The following is a 17,806-nucleotide window of genomic DNA, read 5'->3' as shown; positions in this document are numbered from 1 at the left end:
GTGTGTGTGTGTGTGTGTGTGTGTGTGCGCGTGTGTGCACGTGCACGCACATGTGTGCATGTATTTATCTGTGGTCACTTCATAAATCTCCCCGGGTCTCCTGGATCCTTGAGGGCAAGAGCTACACCTCTTACCTTTCCAGCTTCCTTCCCAGTCCCCTCCACACAGTCCTGGGCATAGAGTAGATAGATGCTTCATACATAGTTGTTGAGTGAATGAATGGACTAAGTCTGGATTCTGGATCATTCGCTCACACATATGGCCCCATGGGTGTTCTAAGCCTCAGCTGACAGGTTCTGTGTTCCCATGTTGTCTCCAGAAGGTGACTTGATAAGCTTAGGTTTGGGGAGGGGCACGTGAGCTAATGAACTTCACTCTACCCGTTTGGCTGTACTTTCCCTAGCCACACATCCCTCCCTCCCTTCTCTCCTCAAATAAGCCTCCTGGCTCCGTTCCCTGCTGGAGAAATTCAAAGAAGCCTTTTCCCAGGCTACACCCTTCAGAACCTGTCATGTAAACACCAAGAATGCACAGGAGGAAAGCCCAAGAGAGGATGAAGAGCAGGTGCCAAGACCCCGGACCAATCCGTGAAACTCTTCAAGAGTGGGGGGCCTCCCAGCTCTCACGCTGGGTCTCTCTTCCTCCTGGGCCCAAGGGAAGGAAGCCAGCAGCCCTTTTTACCATTACAAACAGCATTCTCATATATTATCTCAGAGAGACTTAGTCAACCCATGATTAAGGGGTTTCCTTTGACCATAATCTTCCCTTCTCTTCTCGTATTTGACAAATCCTCTTGGTTTTTCCCTTGAAGGCTTTCATACGTTCATCTTTTCCAGTCTCGCTGACTGTTCTCTAATTCGCAAAGCGGGGGTCCCTCAGCCTCCAGCAGCAGCACCCCTGGGAGCTTGTTAGAGATGTGAAGTCTCAGGCCACAGCAGAGACCTGCTGAATCACAAACTCCGGGGGTGGGGGCCAGCAAGCTGCGTTTTAGTAAGTCGTACAGGTAATTTTGGTGCGCACTCAAGGTGGAGGACCACAGCTCTAATGGGATCCTCCCCCCCCTTACAGAACATTGTATACGTAATGGGTGTTCACCGTAGAAGACATGGAGTATAATAGACACGTTTGAAAGAAGCAGGCCAGAAAAATTACCCCATAACTCTCCTACTCAGAGGGGGTCACTACTTTAATGTTTTATAATTTCTGAAAACATAGTAAAAAAAAAACCCTTGATTCCCTTTTGTATGGATTCTGGCATTGCTTTCTTAGTACTTTTGTCTGCTTTGGGTCTCTTACTTTTTTCCTTCCCTCTCCCAAAACTCACCTTGAATCCACAATTCCATTCTTCTCCCCCTCCCCGTCTCCCTTCTTTTTAAATTGAGATATATTTGACACACAACATTGTGTGTAAATTTAAGGTGTCTGACATATAGATTTGATACATTTATATTACAGTATGATTGCCACTGTGGCATTAGCTAATACCTTTGTGGCGTCACGTTGTTATCATTTGTTTTAGTGTTGAGAACAATTAAAATCTAGTCCGTTAGTTTAATGTTTATAATACAGGTTTCTTGTCGATAATTACTGTGCTGTATTAGGTCTCCAGGACTTATTTATCTACGAGCTCCAAGCCGTTCATCTTTTTAAGCGTATTTCTGATAGCATAACTTCTGCACTCAAAAATATTCGAGGGTGGTTCGGTCGGCTAAGTGTCCGACTTCGGCTCAGGTCGTAATCTCACGGTTCATGAGTTGGAGCCCTGCGTCGGGCTCTGTGCTGACAGCTCAGAGCCTGGAGCCTGCTTCGGATTCTGTGTCTCCCTCTTTCTCTGCCCCTCCCTTGCTCACACTCTGTCTCTCTCTCAAAAATGAATAAACAGGGGCGCCTGGGTGGCGCAGTCAGTTAAGCCTCCAACTTCAGCCAGGTCACGATCTCGCGGTCCGTGAGTTCGAGCCCCGCGTCGGGCTCTGGGCTGATGGCTCGGAGCCTGGAGCCTGTTTCCGATTCTGTGTCTCCCTCTCTCTCTGCCCCTCCCCCGTTCATGCTCTGTCTCTCTGTCCCAAAAATAAATAAACGTTGAAAAAAAATTAAAAAAAAATGAATAAACGTTAAAAAAATATATATTCAATGAGTTCGTCTTGCCCTTTGAATTAGTGCTTAGAAACTGCTCATTTTAGCATTCGAGGAGTTTTGTCATACGGTGTTTCCGCTCTTCTCCACTAATACGCATGGCCTCATAGGTGCCATTGTGTGGCTCTTGACCCAGTGCTATGTACTTGGTAAGCACTCGGTAAATATTTGCTCAAGGTGCAATAAATGCATCTCTAATACAATCAAGTCGTATTTGATAAATCTGTATGTGCCATTTATTTCTCCTACATGGAACAATGGTTTCTGCTGTAGTGCCTGCTTTAAATGTCTGGGATCCCTCCTAGAAGATTCTGATCCATTAGGTTGTGGCTTCCTGGGTATCCCTAAGAGAAAAGCTCAGCTCTATAACATGCCTTCCCCATTTCCACAGATCCAGTACGAACCCATCTTTATTAGATATCCTCCTTCCAAAGTCATCCCCAGTCCCGTGGTGCCCAATGAGTCCACCAGGCCCCCTCGCCTCAGCTGTTAGGAGGGGGTGGGCAGAAAGGAGTCGCCTAAGTCAGGCTGAGCCAATCAGGTTATTTCCCTGAGAACTGAGTCATGTAGTGGAAGACAGAGGCAGTCAGAAGGTGGTGGGTGCTGAAGGTCAGAAGGTTATTTGGACTTGGTGTGGGCAGCCACGTGTGGTCATAAGCGAGCAGAGGAAGCCGACCCGGAGGCACGAGAGTGGAATAGATATGCAGAGGGAAGGAGGAAAGAGGGTGTGGTCTCAGAGGGAGGGAGGAGGAGGGGGAGAGAAACTGCCTGATGACGCCCGGGTTCTAAGAAGCCCAGCTGTGTTGCCTGCCCAGGGCCGCTCGGGTTCCGGCTCATGTGTCTTCACTGGAGTCAGCTGGAAGGATCCCCGACCAGGCGATCATCTTTGCAGGCCTGCCTCACATTCCTCCGCATATATGAAAGTCCCCCGCCTTCCCGCCTGCCGTGTCCTCCTCTCACTGCTCATCTCTCCAGGTGTTACTGCCTCAAGGGGGGTTCGGGGGCTTCACCCTGAACTTTTCCATAAATAATCACGTTGGCCAAAGAGCCAGTGATGGGGAAAGGGGCTTTCGTGTTGCGGGGCAGAGAAGCCTGTGGGAGAAGAAAGAACAAAACGTCAGGGGGAGGGGCACTCTGCACACAGGAGGAGCCTGAAGTTCCACACTGACTGGGGACCCACAGGGCTGGAGTCCAGACACATGTGTGCCTCGGGCCCATGCCCAGAAGGCGCTGTCGAAAGGTCCCAGCAGGTCCCCAGCCAGGAAGTAAAGTGTCGCCCAGAGTGAGTTCCAGGGCACACGCAGGATCCTTCTGTCAAACGTGTTTATAGAACAATGGTTTCAACAGTTCCACTCGGTGTTTGGAGACTTCTCAGGGTCTAAGGCACAAGGGTGCTTTTTGAAAAGTTCAAGGGGGGAGTTGAAAATGGAGTCGTTCTGAAGAATTTGGCCGCTGCACCCTTTTGTCAGGGAGCATGTTCCAGAGCTGGGGTTAGACGGAATTAAGAGGTGGAGAGGCCACTCTGAGCTTTGGGCAAAGCTGAGCTTCCTTTGGCTTTGGGCAAATATGTGGATCCCCCCCATTTCAGACAGACAGGGAGGCAGACATGAGTTGAGTGGTCTGGTCTCCACACCAGGCAGTGCTGGTCCGCCGCTCCCTCTTCAGAGTGACCTCTCTTGCCACGTTTGTGACGGGAGAGAGAAATTAAGGCACACAGATGGTCCCTGACTTAATGATAGTTGGACATACAAGTTTTCGACTTTGTGATGGCGTGAGAGGGATACACCTTCGGTAGAAACCAAACTTCAGATTCTGGATTTGGATCTTTCCCTGAGCTAGTGAGGTACCTTACGATCCTCTCTCGGGACGCGGCAAAGCCTCAGCTCCCAGTGGCCACACCATCAGTGGGGTAAGCAACTGATACACTACAGCCATTCTGTACCTGCACAACCATTCGGTTTTTCGCTTTCTGTACGGTAGTCAAGAAGTTGGATGAGGTATTCAACACTTGGCATTAGATGATTTTGCCCCGTTGAGGCTAATGTAAGTGTTCTGTGCGCGTTCAAGGTGCACGTTCAAGTTTAGCTAGGCTGAGCGGTGATGTTGGGCCGGTTAGGTATGTTAGATGCGTTGTCGACTTAGGGATATTTTCAACTTAAAGATGGGCTTATTGGGAGGTTAACCCCATCCTCAGCTGAGGCAGGTCTGTACGTTGGAGAATGGAAGAAACCAAAAACTTGCAGAAGAAAGGCAGGCTAATAAAAGCTTGTCTCACCTTACCCCACCCGCTGCCTAGGGCTTCTCCTGCCCCAAGGCTTACCTGTTTTAAAGGTTTTGTTCACATTAGGATGGCCGGTTTGGACACAGGAGGCTAAACAGCTTGCACGGAGAATTTTGAGAAGGACATATTCCATGCACTTGAACCCTGGGGACAAAGAAAGGACTGGAAGGAAAATGAACATGCCATTTCCCTTCCTGTAAAGAGATCTCTAGCTACGGTGTGAGGGTAGTTGGCCACGGGGAGGGCTGGGAGCTGATGATGCAAGAGGAGGAGGGAAGGGGAGTGTTTCTTCCTCTCTGGGTGGGCAAGGGGCTTGCACAAAGGTCTCTGGCCTTGATGCCTTTGATGGGGGATTCAGCAGCCTCAACTGATACACTGAAGGAGGGTCTCCACTGGAGCTCAGTCGGGCTTTTGTCACTTAAGTTCTGACGCTTAGTCTCTGGCGCAAGGCTTCAGTCGTCTCTAGCTCGTTTCTCTCATCTTACACCTCTTGCTTGATGAGTTTGGGTAGGTCCCATCAAGTGCTGGGTAATTCAAAGGGGTGGGGCTGGATGACCTCGGGCTTTCCCTGGGCCCCCACCTTGGAATCCTCTCCGGGGTGGAATCTGCCCGTAGAACTAACTGGTAAGTGATAAGGCCTGTGGGGGAATGCCTTTGCGAAGACTTGCCACCCACCACTTTGAGGCTTTGTGAAAAAGGAATGACTCCCAGATCTATTGGGGTTTCCTTATTATTTTGGAAAAAAAAAATTGAGAAGCCCTTGGGATTTTTCCTCCCCTTTCGGGGAGGTTAAAAGGGACTGCAGACAAGGGGGGTTTCAGAGGGAGATCATTCTCGACCCTGCTCGCTGGTTTTTCTGCAGTTTTCGGAAAGCTCAAGATGGCCGGCCCGCTGGCTCAGGTGGGCTTAGGTGGGGGTGGGGGTGGGGGTGGGTTGTCACCTGGGCTTCTCCTCTGTGGAGGAACCTACTGAATTGGCTACGTGGGAGTGGTGTGCAATCATATTTTTATTTATGTCACCACCAGGGTGTCCTGTTGGACTCTCCTTTCGTCCTCTCCCAAGGCTGCTGGTTGGTGTGGCTTAAGCAGTGGGTGGCCGTCCTTTGGAGGAGCCCAAAGACTTGGAGTGGTGGCTGCGCCGGTCGCTGGGTGGCCCTGCGAATTGTCTGTCGGGTTCCCGAGAACTCAAAATGTGAAGGCGATAATATCGGCTGGGTGTTTTTCCTCGAGGTTTATAAGTCGGTCGCGGCGCCCAGCATTTCCCCACTGGAGAGGCCCCACCGGCGTGGCCTTTAGGACGGGCCTCCTGCTCGCCTGTCTGTAATGGCCACCCTCCCTCCCCGAGCAGACACGCGCCGGCAGACGACAGGAGGAGCGGCCACCGGGGCGGGAGGCTGCGGTGCCTTTGTGCCTTTCCTCCCGGGGCTCCAGGTGGGCGCTGGAGGAGGGCCGGGGACTGCCCCGGGAGCCCCGCCAGGACGCCGTAGTTGGGGAGAAGTGGAATCTCTTCTCCCCCTCGCAAGCCTCGCCCGCATCGTAATTCTTTTTATTTTTACTTTCGAGCCTTGTAAGGCATGCGGATGGGGTAGGAGCGTTCCGGCGACACGTTGCCAGCGGCGCAGCGCCGGCCCGCCCGCGTGGCCAGAGCCCGGGGAAGGGGCAGGCCGCGCGCCGCCCGCCCGGCCGCCCAGCCCCGCCGCCCACGGTCGCGGCCGCCCCGGGTCGCGGCGCCCGCGCCGCTCACCCCCGGCCCGCGGCGCGGCGGGAGGCGAGTCCGCGCGGCCCAGGCCGGCCTGGGCCCCGGCTGCGCCCCGGGAGCGCCCGGGCGCGGCGCGCGGGGTCGACCGCGGCGAGGGGGGCGCGGGCAGGGGGCGCCCCGGCGGGTCCGCACCCCGGGCCGCCGGCGGCCCGGCCCACGTTTTCCCTCTCTCCGGCTCCCTCCGCCCCCTCCGCTCCGTCCCTCCCCTCCGCGCCCCTCCCTCCCCGCGCTTCCCCTCCTCCTGCCTGGTCATGTGTCGCCTTTTTTTGTTTGCAGTGGAAACAATTTCTCGCCGCTCGGCGCGCCCCGGCCCGACGCGCCGCGGCGGAGGCGAGCGGGAGGCGGGACGGGGCGGGGAGAGCGGCGGGGCCGGCGGGAGGACGCGCGGCGCGCCCGGCGGACGCCGCAGGTCCCATGCCGCGCCGCGACCCCCGCGCCCCTGCCGCCCGCGCCCGCGGCCGCCCCCCGCCGCCCGCCGCCCCGGGCTCGCCGCGCCGCGCCCGCGCGTCCTTAGCCGGGCCACCAAGCGATGCCCGCTGGGCGCCCGCGAAACTTTGTCGGCTCCCGCTGAAGGGCTGCGGCGCCCCCGCGCCCCCGCGCCCCGCTCCGGCCAGGTGAGTTTGCTCCCCGCTCCCGCCGGCGCCCCAGTGGGGTTGGGGTGACTCGGGGCGGGGGCGCTCGTCCGAGGCCGTCCTGGAGGCGACCTCGCCGCTCTCGGCAGACGAGGGACTCCGCAGTTCCTGGGGGAAGGGCTCGGGGTGGGGGGCCCGGCCGGGCGGGGAGAGGGCAGCCCCAGAGCGGGGAAGTTGCCCGGTCCGAAGAGTTTCCTGCCCCGACGTGCGGGCTGTTTCCCGGTGCCTCGATTTCCGAAAGACGCCCGAAGGGAGCAGAGTTGGTATTGTCCGCGGGGGACGGGATCCCCGCCGTTCCGGGCCGGGGGAGGGGGTGCCGATCCAGGGGAGACCCCAAGATGAGAAACAGGCTCCTAACAAAGATGCCCCCTCCCCCAAACTGCAGGCTTGGCACCGGCAGCGAGCGTCTCCCGAGACCCCCGAGGCCCGACCCCTCCTCACCCCGACTCTCTAGGAAACCGTCCTCGGGCCCTGGAGAAGTTGGGGGGACGGCGGGCTTTTATTGATGTGTTTTTAAGGCTCGCCGCGGTGCGGCCAATAAAAGGTTTATGACATCTGACCGGCAGTGAAGGTATGCGAGCTCCCAATTGCCTAGTATACGGGGAGCGGAGCAGTTTCCTCGTTGCCTGGCAACGCCGCTGATTGACGCGAAACGCAGCCAATCGCCGCTCCCGCAGGTCCCCTTGAAATGTTTTTGACAAGTACAGTAGACGGGAGTGGAGCGCGTGCGCGCGCGCGCGCGCGCGCGCGAGCGGAGGGGGGTTACCCGGCCCCTCCAAACTGGAGACTGCCCTGCTCGGCTTGGAGAGCGTTTCTTAACTTTTTAAAGTTCACTTCCAACATCTGCTCCGAGCTGGGCCAGTAATGTGTTTGTCAGTTATTTGGAAACCTTCTGATAGCGGGCAAGAAACTCGCTTTCCTGCTGCATTTTCTCCGTTAAAACGCAAATAAGATAACAAAACACAGCAAGTCGTAGAGAAACAAAAAGAGGGTGTGTGTGTGTGTGTGTGGAACGGAACCAATAGCAAACCGAAAAGTTGTAAGGAGGTCACTAGTGAATAACTATTTGCGTATCTGGTGGAGCAGATTAAAAATGTTTGCTTAACTGCAGACTCACATGATCCGGATTCTCGCTCCCTCTCTCTCTCTCTCTTTCTTTTTTCTTTCCCTCTAAAATAGGAGGAAAAAAAGATTTGGCAGATTATGTAGTTAGAGTATAATAATGGAAAACTCCTCAGCTGTGGTTTCTGGGAACTGTTTTTTAAAATGGAACTGTGGTGATCAGCAGGTCTTAATATTGTTGCCATGAAATGCTGGATTTATAAAGAGCATGGGGGGATAGGAACACAAAGCAGACCGGTGATTCAAGGGCACTGAAGCCTCATCACCCTCTTTTCTTGACTTTTCTAATAAAGCCATATTGCTGGCAGTGTTTGTTTAAAACAAAAGAAAACATGGAGTATAGTGTGTTAGTTCCTTTGGGAAGCTACTGACAAATAAGCACATTGAAAAGAAAGAGCAGCATGTTGTCATAGCAACAGTGCAATTAAATTACTTTACTGTCAGCCATGATATAATTTTCCTGTTTGGAAGCTCAGGAGACATAAAACTTTCATCTGGAGCTGAAGTTGACTTCAGTGGCTGAGTAGTTGTTCTGTTTTGTACTCCACTGTGTGGATAGCCCCGGTTATCAGAAACTTGGGGTTTTTTGATGGGATCCAGGGAAACGTTGAGAGGACAAGCCTAGCTTTGATTTGTTCATAAGGAAGGTAAAAAGCATGATCAGCTGGGTCTCTGTCACAGCCCCAGACCTAAAGACACTAGCTTATTCTAAATTGTGTCCTGTGCTACACAGGTTAGTTTCCTTATTTGACAGAAAGAAATATTCCCTGTGGATGAGCCTGAGGTATCTGAATTGCTCTGCCTCTGTCAGTCTCTGATGCCCATGGAGGTTTTCTCTCCTTAGAGTCGGGCATCTCATAGCAGCTCCCGAGCGCTTTCTCACACCTTCTGCCAGCGGGTTCTGTGTGTCTACCTTTCGGAAGAGGGAGGGGGTTGCGGTTCTCAGGCACCCGAGGCTGGCCGGCCTGCTGGGTGCCTCACATTATGCTTTCTAGAATCGCATTCTAGAGCTTTCCCAGCTGAAGTGGCAGTTACTTTCAGCATAGTGTCAATGGACATTTAGAGCCTTAGGATGATCATGTCTGCTTTTGTGTTCATTCTTTTTTTTTTTTTTTTTTTTTCTAGATAGATTGCTTGATCTTCTTAGGGGGAAAAAATAAAACAGACGTGCTTCTTAAACCAAGCACATTGTGTGAGGGCTACAAGCGGACAGTGGGAGACCTCTTTCATTATCTTCACTGTTCTGTCTTACACGGAGTACTCGGGGGTTGAATGTGCTTTGTATCTATCGGGGTCATTCTGTTGGTGGACTGGCCACGTCCTCGTTTTCTTTTCTCATCAGAAGTTGCACTCCCTGTTCTAGGTCATTGATAAAAATGGGGGTGGCATGGCGGGGGTGCAGAACAGAATTCTCTAGCAATTTTTGTTGAATTTGCCTTCCAGTCTTGAAGCTGCCAGTTGTCTTTTTTTTTTTTCCCCCCCACCAATTCTGATGTCAATTCATGGCTTGTCTTCACGTTCCCACGTATTCGTGTGGTGCCCGAAGTTACTCACTTTTTCGTTTGGACGTGTAGGGTCCCAGCAATTAAATGTAACGTCTCCCTGCAGTTCCGATCCCCCGAACTCCTTGTTAGCGCTCTTTAGACTCGCCAACCCGTAATCACAGTTGCAGAGTTCTGGGTCATGACTCGGGGAGAAAAGAGACAATCATATAAACCACGAGCAGACGATGCACACGGTGGTCACACTTGAATTCCGAGGCGGTTGTCATGGTTTTCGTGTGGTGACAGCTCGACTTAACCTGAAACACCTGGCCTTAAACTTGGAGGTATTTTCTTTTTTGGGGGAAGGATAAACCACGAGACCGTAATAACCCAAAGCGACAGGAGCGGTGCATTGTCCTTACTCCGTAGTGTCTCTCGTGAGGCTTGGGTGCATCTTTTTTTTTTTAATTTTTTTTTTCAACGTTTATTTATTTTTGGGACAGAGAGAGACAGAGCATGAACGGGGGAGGGGCAGAGAGAGAGGGAGACATAGAATCTGAAACAGGCTCCAGGCTCTGAGCCGTCAGCCCAGAGCCCGACGCGGGGCTCGAACTCACGGACCGCGAGATCGCGACCTAGCCGAAGTCAGACGCCCAACCGACTGCGCCACCCAGGCGCCCCTAGGCTTGGGTGCATCTTACCTGTCTGTAGATTCACGTATTGTGGAGAAACTGAGGCACCAACACCGAAGCTTTTCCCAGGGTCACAGTGAGAGTCTGCACGAATCCGGGAAGAAGCCTTTGTAGATTCTCCCTTTCTTCTCATGATGCGTTTGCATATTAGCGGTGTACTGTAAATATTTCCAGTCTTGTATTTTCGAGGCGACGGAGTCACTGTGCTGCAGGCATGGTGGACGGATTTTACTTAGGAGTGCTTCTCCCTGTGGTGGAGTCGTGGGTTTGTGTTACCCAGCATCGGAGCCCTGAGATGGGCTTCCTGTAGGGCCAGGGGTCCGTAGAGGTGGCACGGGTGGGAGGTGGGCCCGGTAGAATTAGGAGGGCACGGCTGCCTCTGTTTTGGGTTTCACCAACTCATCTGTTCTCTGTGTTTACCAGGAGCCTTCACGTAAATGGGTCCAGTCATGCCTCCCAGTAAGAAGCCAGAAAGCTCAGGAATTAGCGTCTCCAGTCGGCTGAGTCAGTGTTACCGGGGCAGCGGTTTCTCCAAGGCCCTGCAGGAGGACGATGACCTCGACTTTTCTCTGCCTGACATCCGATTAGAAGAGGGGGCCATGGAAGATGAAGAGCTGACCAATCTGAACTGGCTTCACGAGAGCAAGAACTTGCTGAAGAGCTTCGGGGAGTCGGTCCTGAGGAGTGTCAGCCCCGTCCAGGACCTGGACGACGACACCCCCCCATCCCCTGCCCACTCTGACATGCCCTACGATGCCAGGCAGAACCCCAACTGCAAGCCCCCCTACTCCTTTAGCTGCCTCATATTTATGGCCATCGAGGACTCTCCGACCAAGCGCCTGCCAGTAAAGGATATTTACAACTGGATCTTGGAACATTTTCCATATTTTGCAAACGCACCTACTGGGTGGAAAAACTCAGTGAGACATAACTTGTCCTTGAATAAGTGTTTTAAGAAAGTGGACAAAGAGAGGAATCAGGTAAGCCTCTGTGTCTGGAACTCAAGGGTTCTCTTTTTGAAATGTGTAATTTCTCTCCGTGAAGAAAACATTAAAGAATGTAAATTCACTGCCCTGAAGGAGTGGTGATAAATGGGCAGTTTTATTTCACTCGTTTGGTTGCAAAGAGCTTCCTTTTCCTTAAGCGTGTCAGTTAAAGAATGTTTTTAGCGTTTGTGCCAGGTTGAGGGTTTCCCACTGTGGTATCCAGACGTAACCCCAGAACCGTGGTTTGCACGCCTGATTGGTTCTTAGTATCATCCCTCAGTGTGGATGGGTCCCTTTGGGTTTAGAGTGCAAACACAGGTCCATATTCCGAGGACAGCCGTTGACCATGCGGTACGTGTATATGCGTTTGAGGCAGGGTGCTGCCCCGGGCTAGGGAAAAATGGCATTTCTCTTCTTTCTTAATATTAACTTGGAGAGACGCAGCCTCCAGGATTCTGGAATAGGTGGATGGTAATGGACATTGGGAGGTGACCAAACAGTCTACTCCGAGGCCCGACAAACAAAGGCCCGAATTGCCCAGGTGGCACTCATAAAATCAGGCACGCACACGAGTGCCTGGCAACTTCGAAACACCCGGAGTATGAAAAATCAGGGTAAGGTCCCCCTTAGAGGTGGGCTTCCACAAGATTGAATTTGGACTGTAAAACCTTAGCTCGAGTCTCCTGGCCCCGCTACAGCGAGACTGGTTTCGAGAACTTGCTTTTCCCTTTCCTGTAAGGAGTGTAACCGTGGGAATGGGATTGACCGTTAGGACGGGACCACAGTGCCGTGATCGGACTTTTGAGTCCTGGAAAGTAACGCGGCCGCAGTGGGAACATAAGCCGAGAAACGTTTTCCCCACAGAGCTTTCGCGTTACTGCTGTATTTTCCGGCTTTGTTTCTCGTGGTAGAGGGACGCGGCACCGTGTAGCCGGCAGTCTGCCTTTCACATTTTTAGAGGTTCAGGTGTGGGCTCAGGACCCACTGTCGTGCGGGGTGGCTGGCTGTGCAGTGCTGGGGCCTTTCTTCCTCTCCAGACACACGTTCCTGTTTCCAGTAGACTCTTGGGCCTGAGAAGACTCTGCTGGTCTTGGGCTTGGAAGAACTGGAATAAGGAAGCGGCGAAGCCGTATTTCTCCTTGCTGCACCTGTACCCGTTTGTCTGCAAATGCTGTTCCCCTGGAGTTTACGCTCATGACGGGGAGCGGGCATATATGGAAGGGTGATGCCCGGGTCCAGTGTGCAAACGTGGACCTTCCCCAGGTCCTTATTTTCACGCAGCTGTGACAATTGTGGGGCGCCGCTCTCGTCCCCGGGCGCCCGCTACGCTCCTTCCTCCCCTCCACGTCTCAGAATGGGCGTTTGGAGACCGACCTCTGGACTTGGCTCTGTTGACTCCTTTAGCCTCATTCTCTGAACTAAGAGAAGCTTCCCTGCGCCCCAGTAAAGAGCCCCGTCTATGGTACTGATGGTTTCCGCGTAGGTGAGTCCTCGTGGGCAGGAGGGGAAAACCTTAGAAAGCAATTCCACGACTAGCACCTTAGAGGAGAAAGTGCCGTTTGGGTCCCCCGAAGCCGCACGTGGCCGATAGAGCCGCGAACAGGCCGTTTATTGTGCGTGTTACCGCATGCCTGGCTCTGCGTTGGCCTCAAAGCCAGGACACGGCAAAGTCATTTAGCAAGGGTTCGCTCTGAAATGTTCAACAAGAGCAACTCCAGAGTACGCGAAGAGTCTCGGCAGGATCATGCGTCGGCCCTCCGAGTGACAGGTGTGTCGGATGGGGTGTGTGCGCGAAGGTACTGGCACACCCCCGCCCCCTGCTCTTCCCGGGTGACGGTTGTCATTCCGAATACACACAGATACCGCCTGTTGAAAGGGAACGGCTCTGAGGATGCAAGACTGTTAATCTTACGAGACGCTGAGTTCCGACTTCTTAGCCATGCTGACCTGCACGGACGCGTTTCTGATCACGTGCCCGTCAGTTTTGTGGCGGGGGGGGGGGGGGGGGGGGGGGTTGGTTCCCGTCACCTGTGATGGTGTGAGAACAAAGCTAAGAGTGGGAGATGTCTCTCTCCTCGTTCCTTGGGTTACCCTTGGGCCAGCTGGTGGCCGCGCTCAGAGGCAGATTCCCGGGGACTCCCGGCCACTTCAGGGCACTGGCGCTGGCCCACCCATTTGGGTTTTCTCCTGTGGCCAGCTGAGTGAAGGAGAAGGCCTTCTCCCTGACACTTCGCCCAGTGAAAGCCCCTTTGGCTGTACAGGTAAACTTGTTTTTTTCCCAGGGGATTTTACTTAGTGGTAGCTCCCACTCTGAGGTGGGGCCACAACGCAGTGACCACGTGCACCTGAACGTTGGTGGGAAATATGTTAGTCGAAGGGGAAGGCTTGCAAGTTGTATTCACATTTTTTTCTTTTAAAAGTGCAGAACCCAGTTTTAAGCTTGACGTGACTGTGGGAATGCAGAATCCTGTGTGATCCTTGTCCCCGAGGGGTTTGGAATGAGTCCCCTGCTGGACAGCTGCCTGGCTGGGATGTTGGAGAGGGAACTTACAAGATTGCATCAGAGTCACCGGTGGCACTTAAAAGCAATGAACATTTCTTGGCTCCTCCCTGGAGATTCTGATGCAGTAGGTTTGAGGTGGGTTGGGGACAATTGGTGGTTCTGATAAGCTCCAGGGGCGTTTCTGACATGCAGCCAGATTCGAGAACCCCTGAACTAGATGCCCTTTTGGGTTCTTTCCAAAGCTGAGATTTCATCAGGAACAGCTCATGAATGAAGAAGTTGGAGAGAATAGACAGTTTTGCTTCCATTTTTTTCTCTTTTTTACGTTTTATCTCTTAGAGGACTTAAGAAGATACATAAGGACTTAGAAAATGGCTACAAAAGATAGTTTTATTTTTCTTCTTTAATCATAAAGAATTTCAAATATCCACGTAGAGAGAGTAGCATGATGAATCCATGTCACCCCCCCATTGCCCATAACCAAATTCAGTGGTTAGCAAGGGGTTGTTGCCCTTCATTCATTGTTTTGTTTTGTCTGTTGCTCAAGCAGATCCTGGGTTTCATGTTGTTTCATCCCAACATACTTAGATATGCATAAGAACAATCACCTGGGGCGCCTGAGTGGCTCAGTCGGTTAAGCTACCGACTTCAGCTCAGGTCATGATCTCACGGTTTGTGGGTTCGAGCCCCGCGTCGGGCTCTGTGCTGACAGCTCGGAGCCTGGAGCCTGCTTCAAACTCTGTGTCTCCCTCCGTCTCTGCCCCTCCCACACTCATGCTCTGTCTCTCTCGTCTCAAAAATAAATAAACATTAAAAAAAAAAAATTTAAAAAAAAAAACCAAAAAACAATTGCCAGTTTCTTCCGTAACTTCAATTGCCTGTGTCGCCCCGAACAAAGTGCGCACTTCCCTAGTATCACCTGATACCAGGTCCATATCCAGAGATCCCTGAGGGTTTACATGATGTTCATTTGAATTAGGATCCAAACGTGGTTTATGCAGTGCAGTTGGCTATTAAGTGCCTGTCGTCCATTTTCATCCACAGCAGCCCTACGCCTCTCCGCTTTCTGATGTCTTTCCTTGTCAAGGGGACCCTCCGCTGGGCTGCAGATCGCCCCACATTCTGTCTGCTTCGGGTGGATTGCATTTAGTATGTTCTTCTGTCCCCCCTGTATTTTCTGTGAAATGGAAGTCAGTGCTCGAGGCTGGATCACGTTCCGGGTTTCTTTCCCCTAAGAATACCTCATGGGCTCTTGTGTGTTCCAGCATCCAGAAGGCTGGTTGACCCCTCCTTGGGGGGGGATGCTGAGCTTGAACTGTGGGTTCACATGGGATCGGCTGCCATCGCCTCTGCAAAGTTTCCCACCAGCTCTTCATCTTAGGGTTTCATCTATCGATGACTTTTGCCTGAATCAATCAAGGTAGAGTTTCAGAGTCTGAGATTAAGTTTTATAGCTCCTAAATACAGATCTTAGCTAGGACTATAAGATTAGCATGTGCTAACCTCTCGGACTACTTGTAACGGGGAAGTAAAGTGGACTTCTTTTTTATAGACTGGGGATTATAAATGGTTCAGGTATGTGTGTTTCTATTTCTGTGCTTTTTCTTTACTCTCTTCTTACCAATTTAACAAAAAACATTGTTGTCACAAGAGGGTTTATAAAGGAAACACTGTACAAAGATATGTTTATTATATTGAGGGCTGAGTGCTTCATGCTTCATTTTTTGTTCAGTAATCTCTATGTGCAACTTGGGGCTCAGACCCATGACCCCGAATCACATGCTCTTCTGACTGAGCCGGCCAGGTACCCTGGGTTGAATGCTGTCCAAGATTGTGTTTGTTTAGTTTTTAGATTCTTTTTTTTTTAAATGCTTATTTGTTTGTTTAAAAAGCATTTAGTTTTATTTATTTTGAGAGAGAGAGAGAGAGAGAGAGAGAGAACACAAGTGGGGAGGGGGAGAGAGAGAGAAAGAGAATCCCAAACAGACTCCATGCTGTCAGTGCAGAGCCCGATGCGGGGCTCGAACCCACGAACTATGAGAGAATGACCTGAGCCTAAATCAGGTATTGGATGCTTAACCAACTGAGCCACACAGGTGCCCTGCTTATTTTATTTATTTAGAGAGAGCAAGCGAGCATAGGAGAGGGGCAGAGAGAGAGGGAGAGAGAGAATCCCAAGTAGGCTCCACATTCTCAGCGCAGAGCCCAGCGTGGGGCTCGAACTCAAGCACAGTAAGATCATGACCTGAGCTGAAATTAAGAGTCAGGCGCTTAACTGATTGAGCCACCCAGACACCCCTAGTTTTCAGGTTCTTTAATGGAAACTCTGACTAAGGAAAAGTGAAGAACCACCTGTATTTTACAGCAACAGTAGAAGACATAATGTGGAAAGACCTGTGAACTTTCCATATGCAGCATTCCACTTCCTAACTACAGTCCTGTGAAGTAGGTCCTATTTTCCTTCCTAAAATAGGTGATGAGTGAAGCTCAGAGTGCTTAAGGAACTTGCTGGAGGTCATAAAGCTAGTACCTAGCAGAGCAGGAATTCACCCTAATTCCCTCCAGCTTGGAAGGTCCTGTGCTTACATTAAGCTGGGTGCTTGATGAACCCTTCTCAGTTGACAGGCTTTTAGAGATGATCTCTACATGCTTCCTCAAAGTATTCTATGACCGTGAGTGATAGGGACCTCAAATAACCCCAGGAAACCCAGCGTTTACTTTGGGGCTATAGGATAGAGAAAGGTAAACATGGAGTCTTTTTGTGCTGTTGAGATGGGGCCAGATTCTGTCTTTGTCAGCAAACGGGGAGATGTGTCTGCACGAAGTCTGCCACTGCCCTCTCAGCTTCCTCTTTGCAAGAAATGCCCCGGGTCCGCTCCACTGGTCTGGCCCAAGCTCAGAGTCCCCTCTCCATGCACAGATACTGTTTACACAAGCTCTCCTTCCACTTCCCAGCCAGCCCCCTTGACGCTTTGCTTTTCCATCCTGCTGGATGAAATTCTTTGTCTTTTTTCTTTTTCTTTTTTTTTTAATGTTTATTTTTGAGAGAGAGCGAGCGGGGGAGGGGCAGAGAGAGGGGGGACACAGAATCTGAAGCAGGCTCCAGGCACTGAGGTGTCAGCACGGAGCCCGACGCGGGGCTCGAACCCACGGACCGCGAGATCGTGACCTGAGCCGAAGTCAGACGCTTAACCGACTGAGCCACCCAGGCGCCCCTGTAACTCTTCCAAAGGCAGTTGGGAAAATAAGGTAGCGTCTCTTATGTGGTAGTACCCCCATGTGCACGGTCGCCTCTAACTCCCTCCTCTTGGTAGTGTCAACACGGAATCAGGAGCATTTCCCTTTCCCGTGATGCTAGTCAATGTACCCATTTAATTGGTGGCCGTTGCAGGAAGAAGAGAGGACTTCTTTTATTTTGGATAAGTAATGCCACTTGAAAGACTGTGTGGTCCGCTTTTGAGGGCGAAGTTCCTAAAAATCAGGGTCATGCTGGGCGGTGGGGCGTGCAAAAAACGGGATGGAGATTCTTCTGAAGTCTCTGGGGCAAGCGATGATCTTGTTCATCCCCGAGTGCAGGCTCCGGGCACAGCGGCGGGGACACAGCCTCTCTCTCGCAGGCGCACACTGCCTACCACCCTGCTTTCTGTTGTCTTGGCTAAATAGTGACTTTGCCTCAGAAGGTCGGGACTTTACCAGGGTCTCTGAGGGGCTTGAAGTAAACATAACCCCATGTTGCAGGCCCTGGAAGAGGAGGCTTTAAATACCAGCATCCTCTGTCACCCCAAGAAGTCTGTACTGCCCTTGGCCATGCTCTCCCACCAACCCTATCAACTCTGCTCCTTCCTGATTCTTCCAGGTATCAGATGCCTTGGCTCGGGGGGCGTTTCTGGTGTCCTCCTCTCGCCAGCTGTTCAGTGTCTGCTTATTCATTCGTTCAGCAACCTTTTTAAAGTATCTGTTACGGTCAGTACCTACTCTGCTTAATTACACCAAGTGCCAAAAGGGTACAGCGTTGAATGGGTTGTGGCTACGGCACCGGCCAGTGGTCCAGTGGGCCCCACCTGCAGAATTTCCTTCTAGCTTCCAGAACTTACCAGAAGAACTTACCCTTCCTTCAGCATGCCCGCCTTCATTTACTTGTTTCCTGTTTCTCACATCATTCGTTCCTGGCTTTTTTGTTTCACAGACACACTGCTTTTTCAGTCCCCACGGTGA

At 52.0% G+C, this 17,806-nt stretch overlaps 1 protein-coding gene across 6 annotated transcripts in view; it reads left to right on the top strand.

Moving 5' to 3' along the window:
* Nucleotides 1–17,806, top strand: part of FOXN3 (forkhead box N3) — a 400,702-nt gene that overhangs the window by 166,651 nt on the left and 216,245 nt on the right. For 3 of the 6 annotated variants that reach the window (XM_043556816.1, XM_043556818.1, XM_043556817.1), the window contains exon 3: nt 10,526–11,082. In XM_043556816.1, the coding sequence (XP_043412751.1) occupies nt 10,540–11,082 (543 nt within the window). In that variant the 5' untranslated portion in view covers nt 10,526–10,539. Of the gene's footprint in view, nt 1–6,637; nt 6,787–10,525; nt 11,083–17,806 lie in introns of those variants that run through there. The other 3 variants (XM_043556815.1, XM_043556814.1, XM_043556819.1) reach the window with 2 other exon arrangements.

The sequence above is a fragment of the Prionailurus bengalensis genome, chromosome B3, assembly GCF_016509475.1.
Source record: "Prionailurus bengalensis isolate Pbe53 chromosome B3, Fcat_Pben_1.1_paternal_pri, whole genome shotgun sequence".
NCBI classification, from domain to species: Eukaryota; Metazoa; Chordata; class Mammalia; order Carnivora; family Felidae; genus Prionailurus; species Prionailurus bengalensis.
Note: the sequence above shows the minus strand (reverse complement) of the source record. Positions and strands in the feature narration are given on the sequence as shown.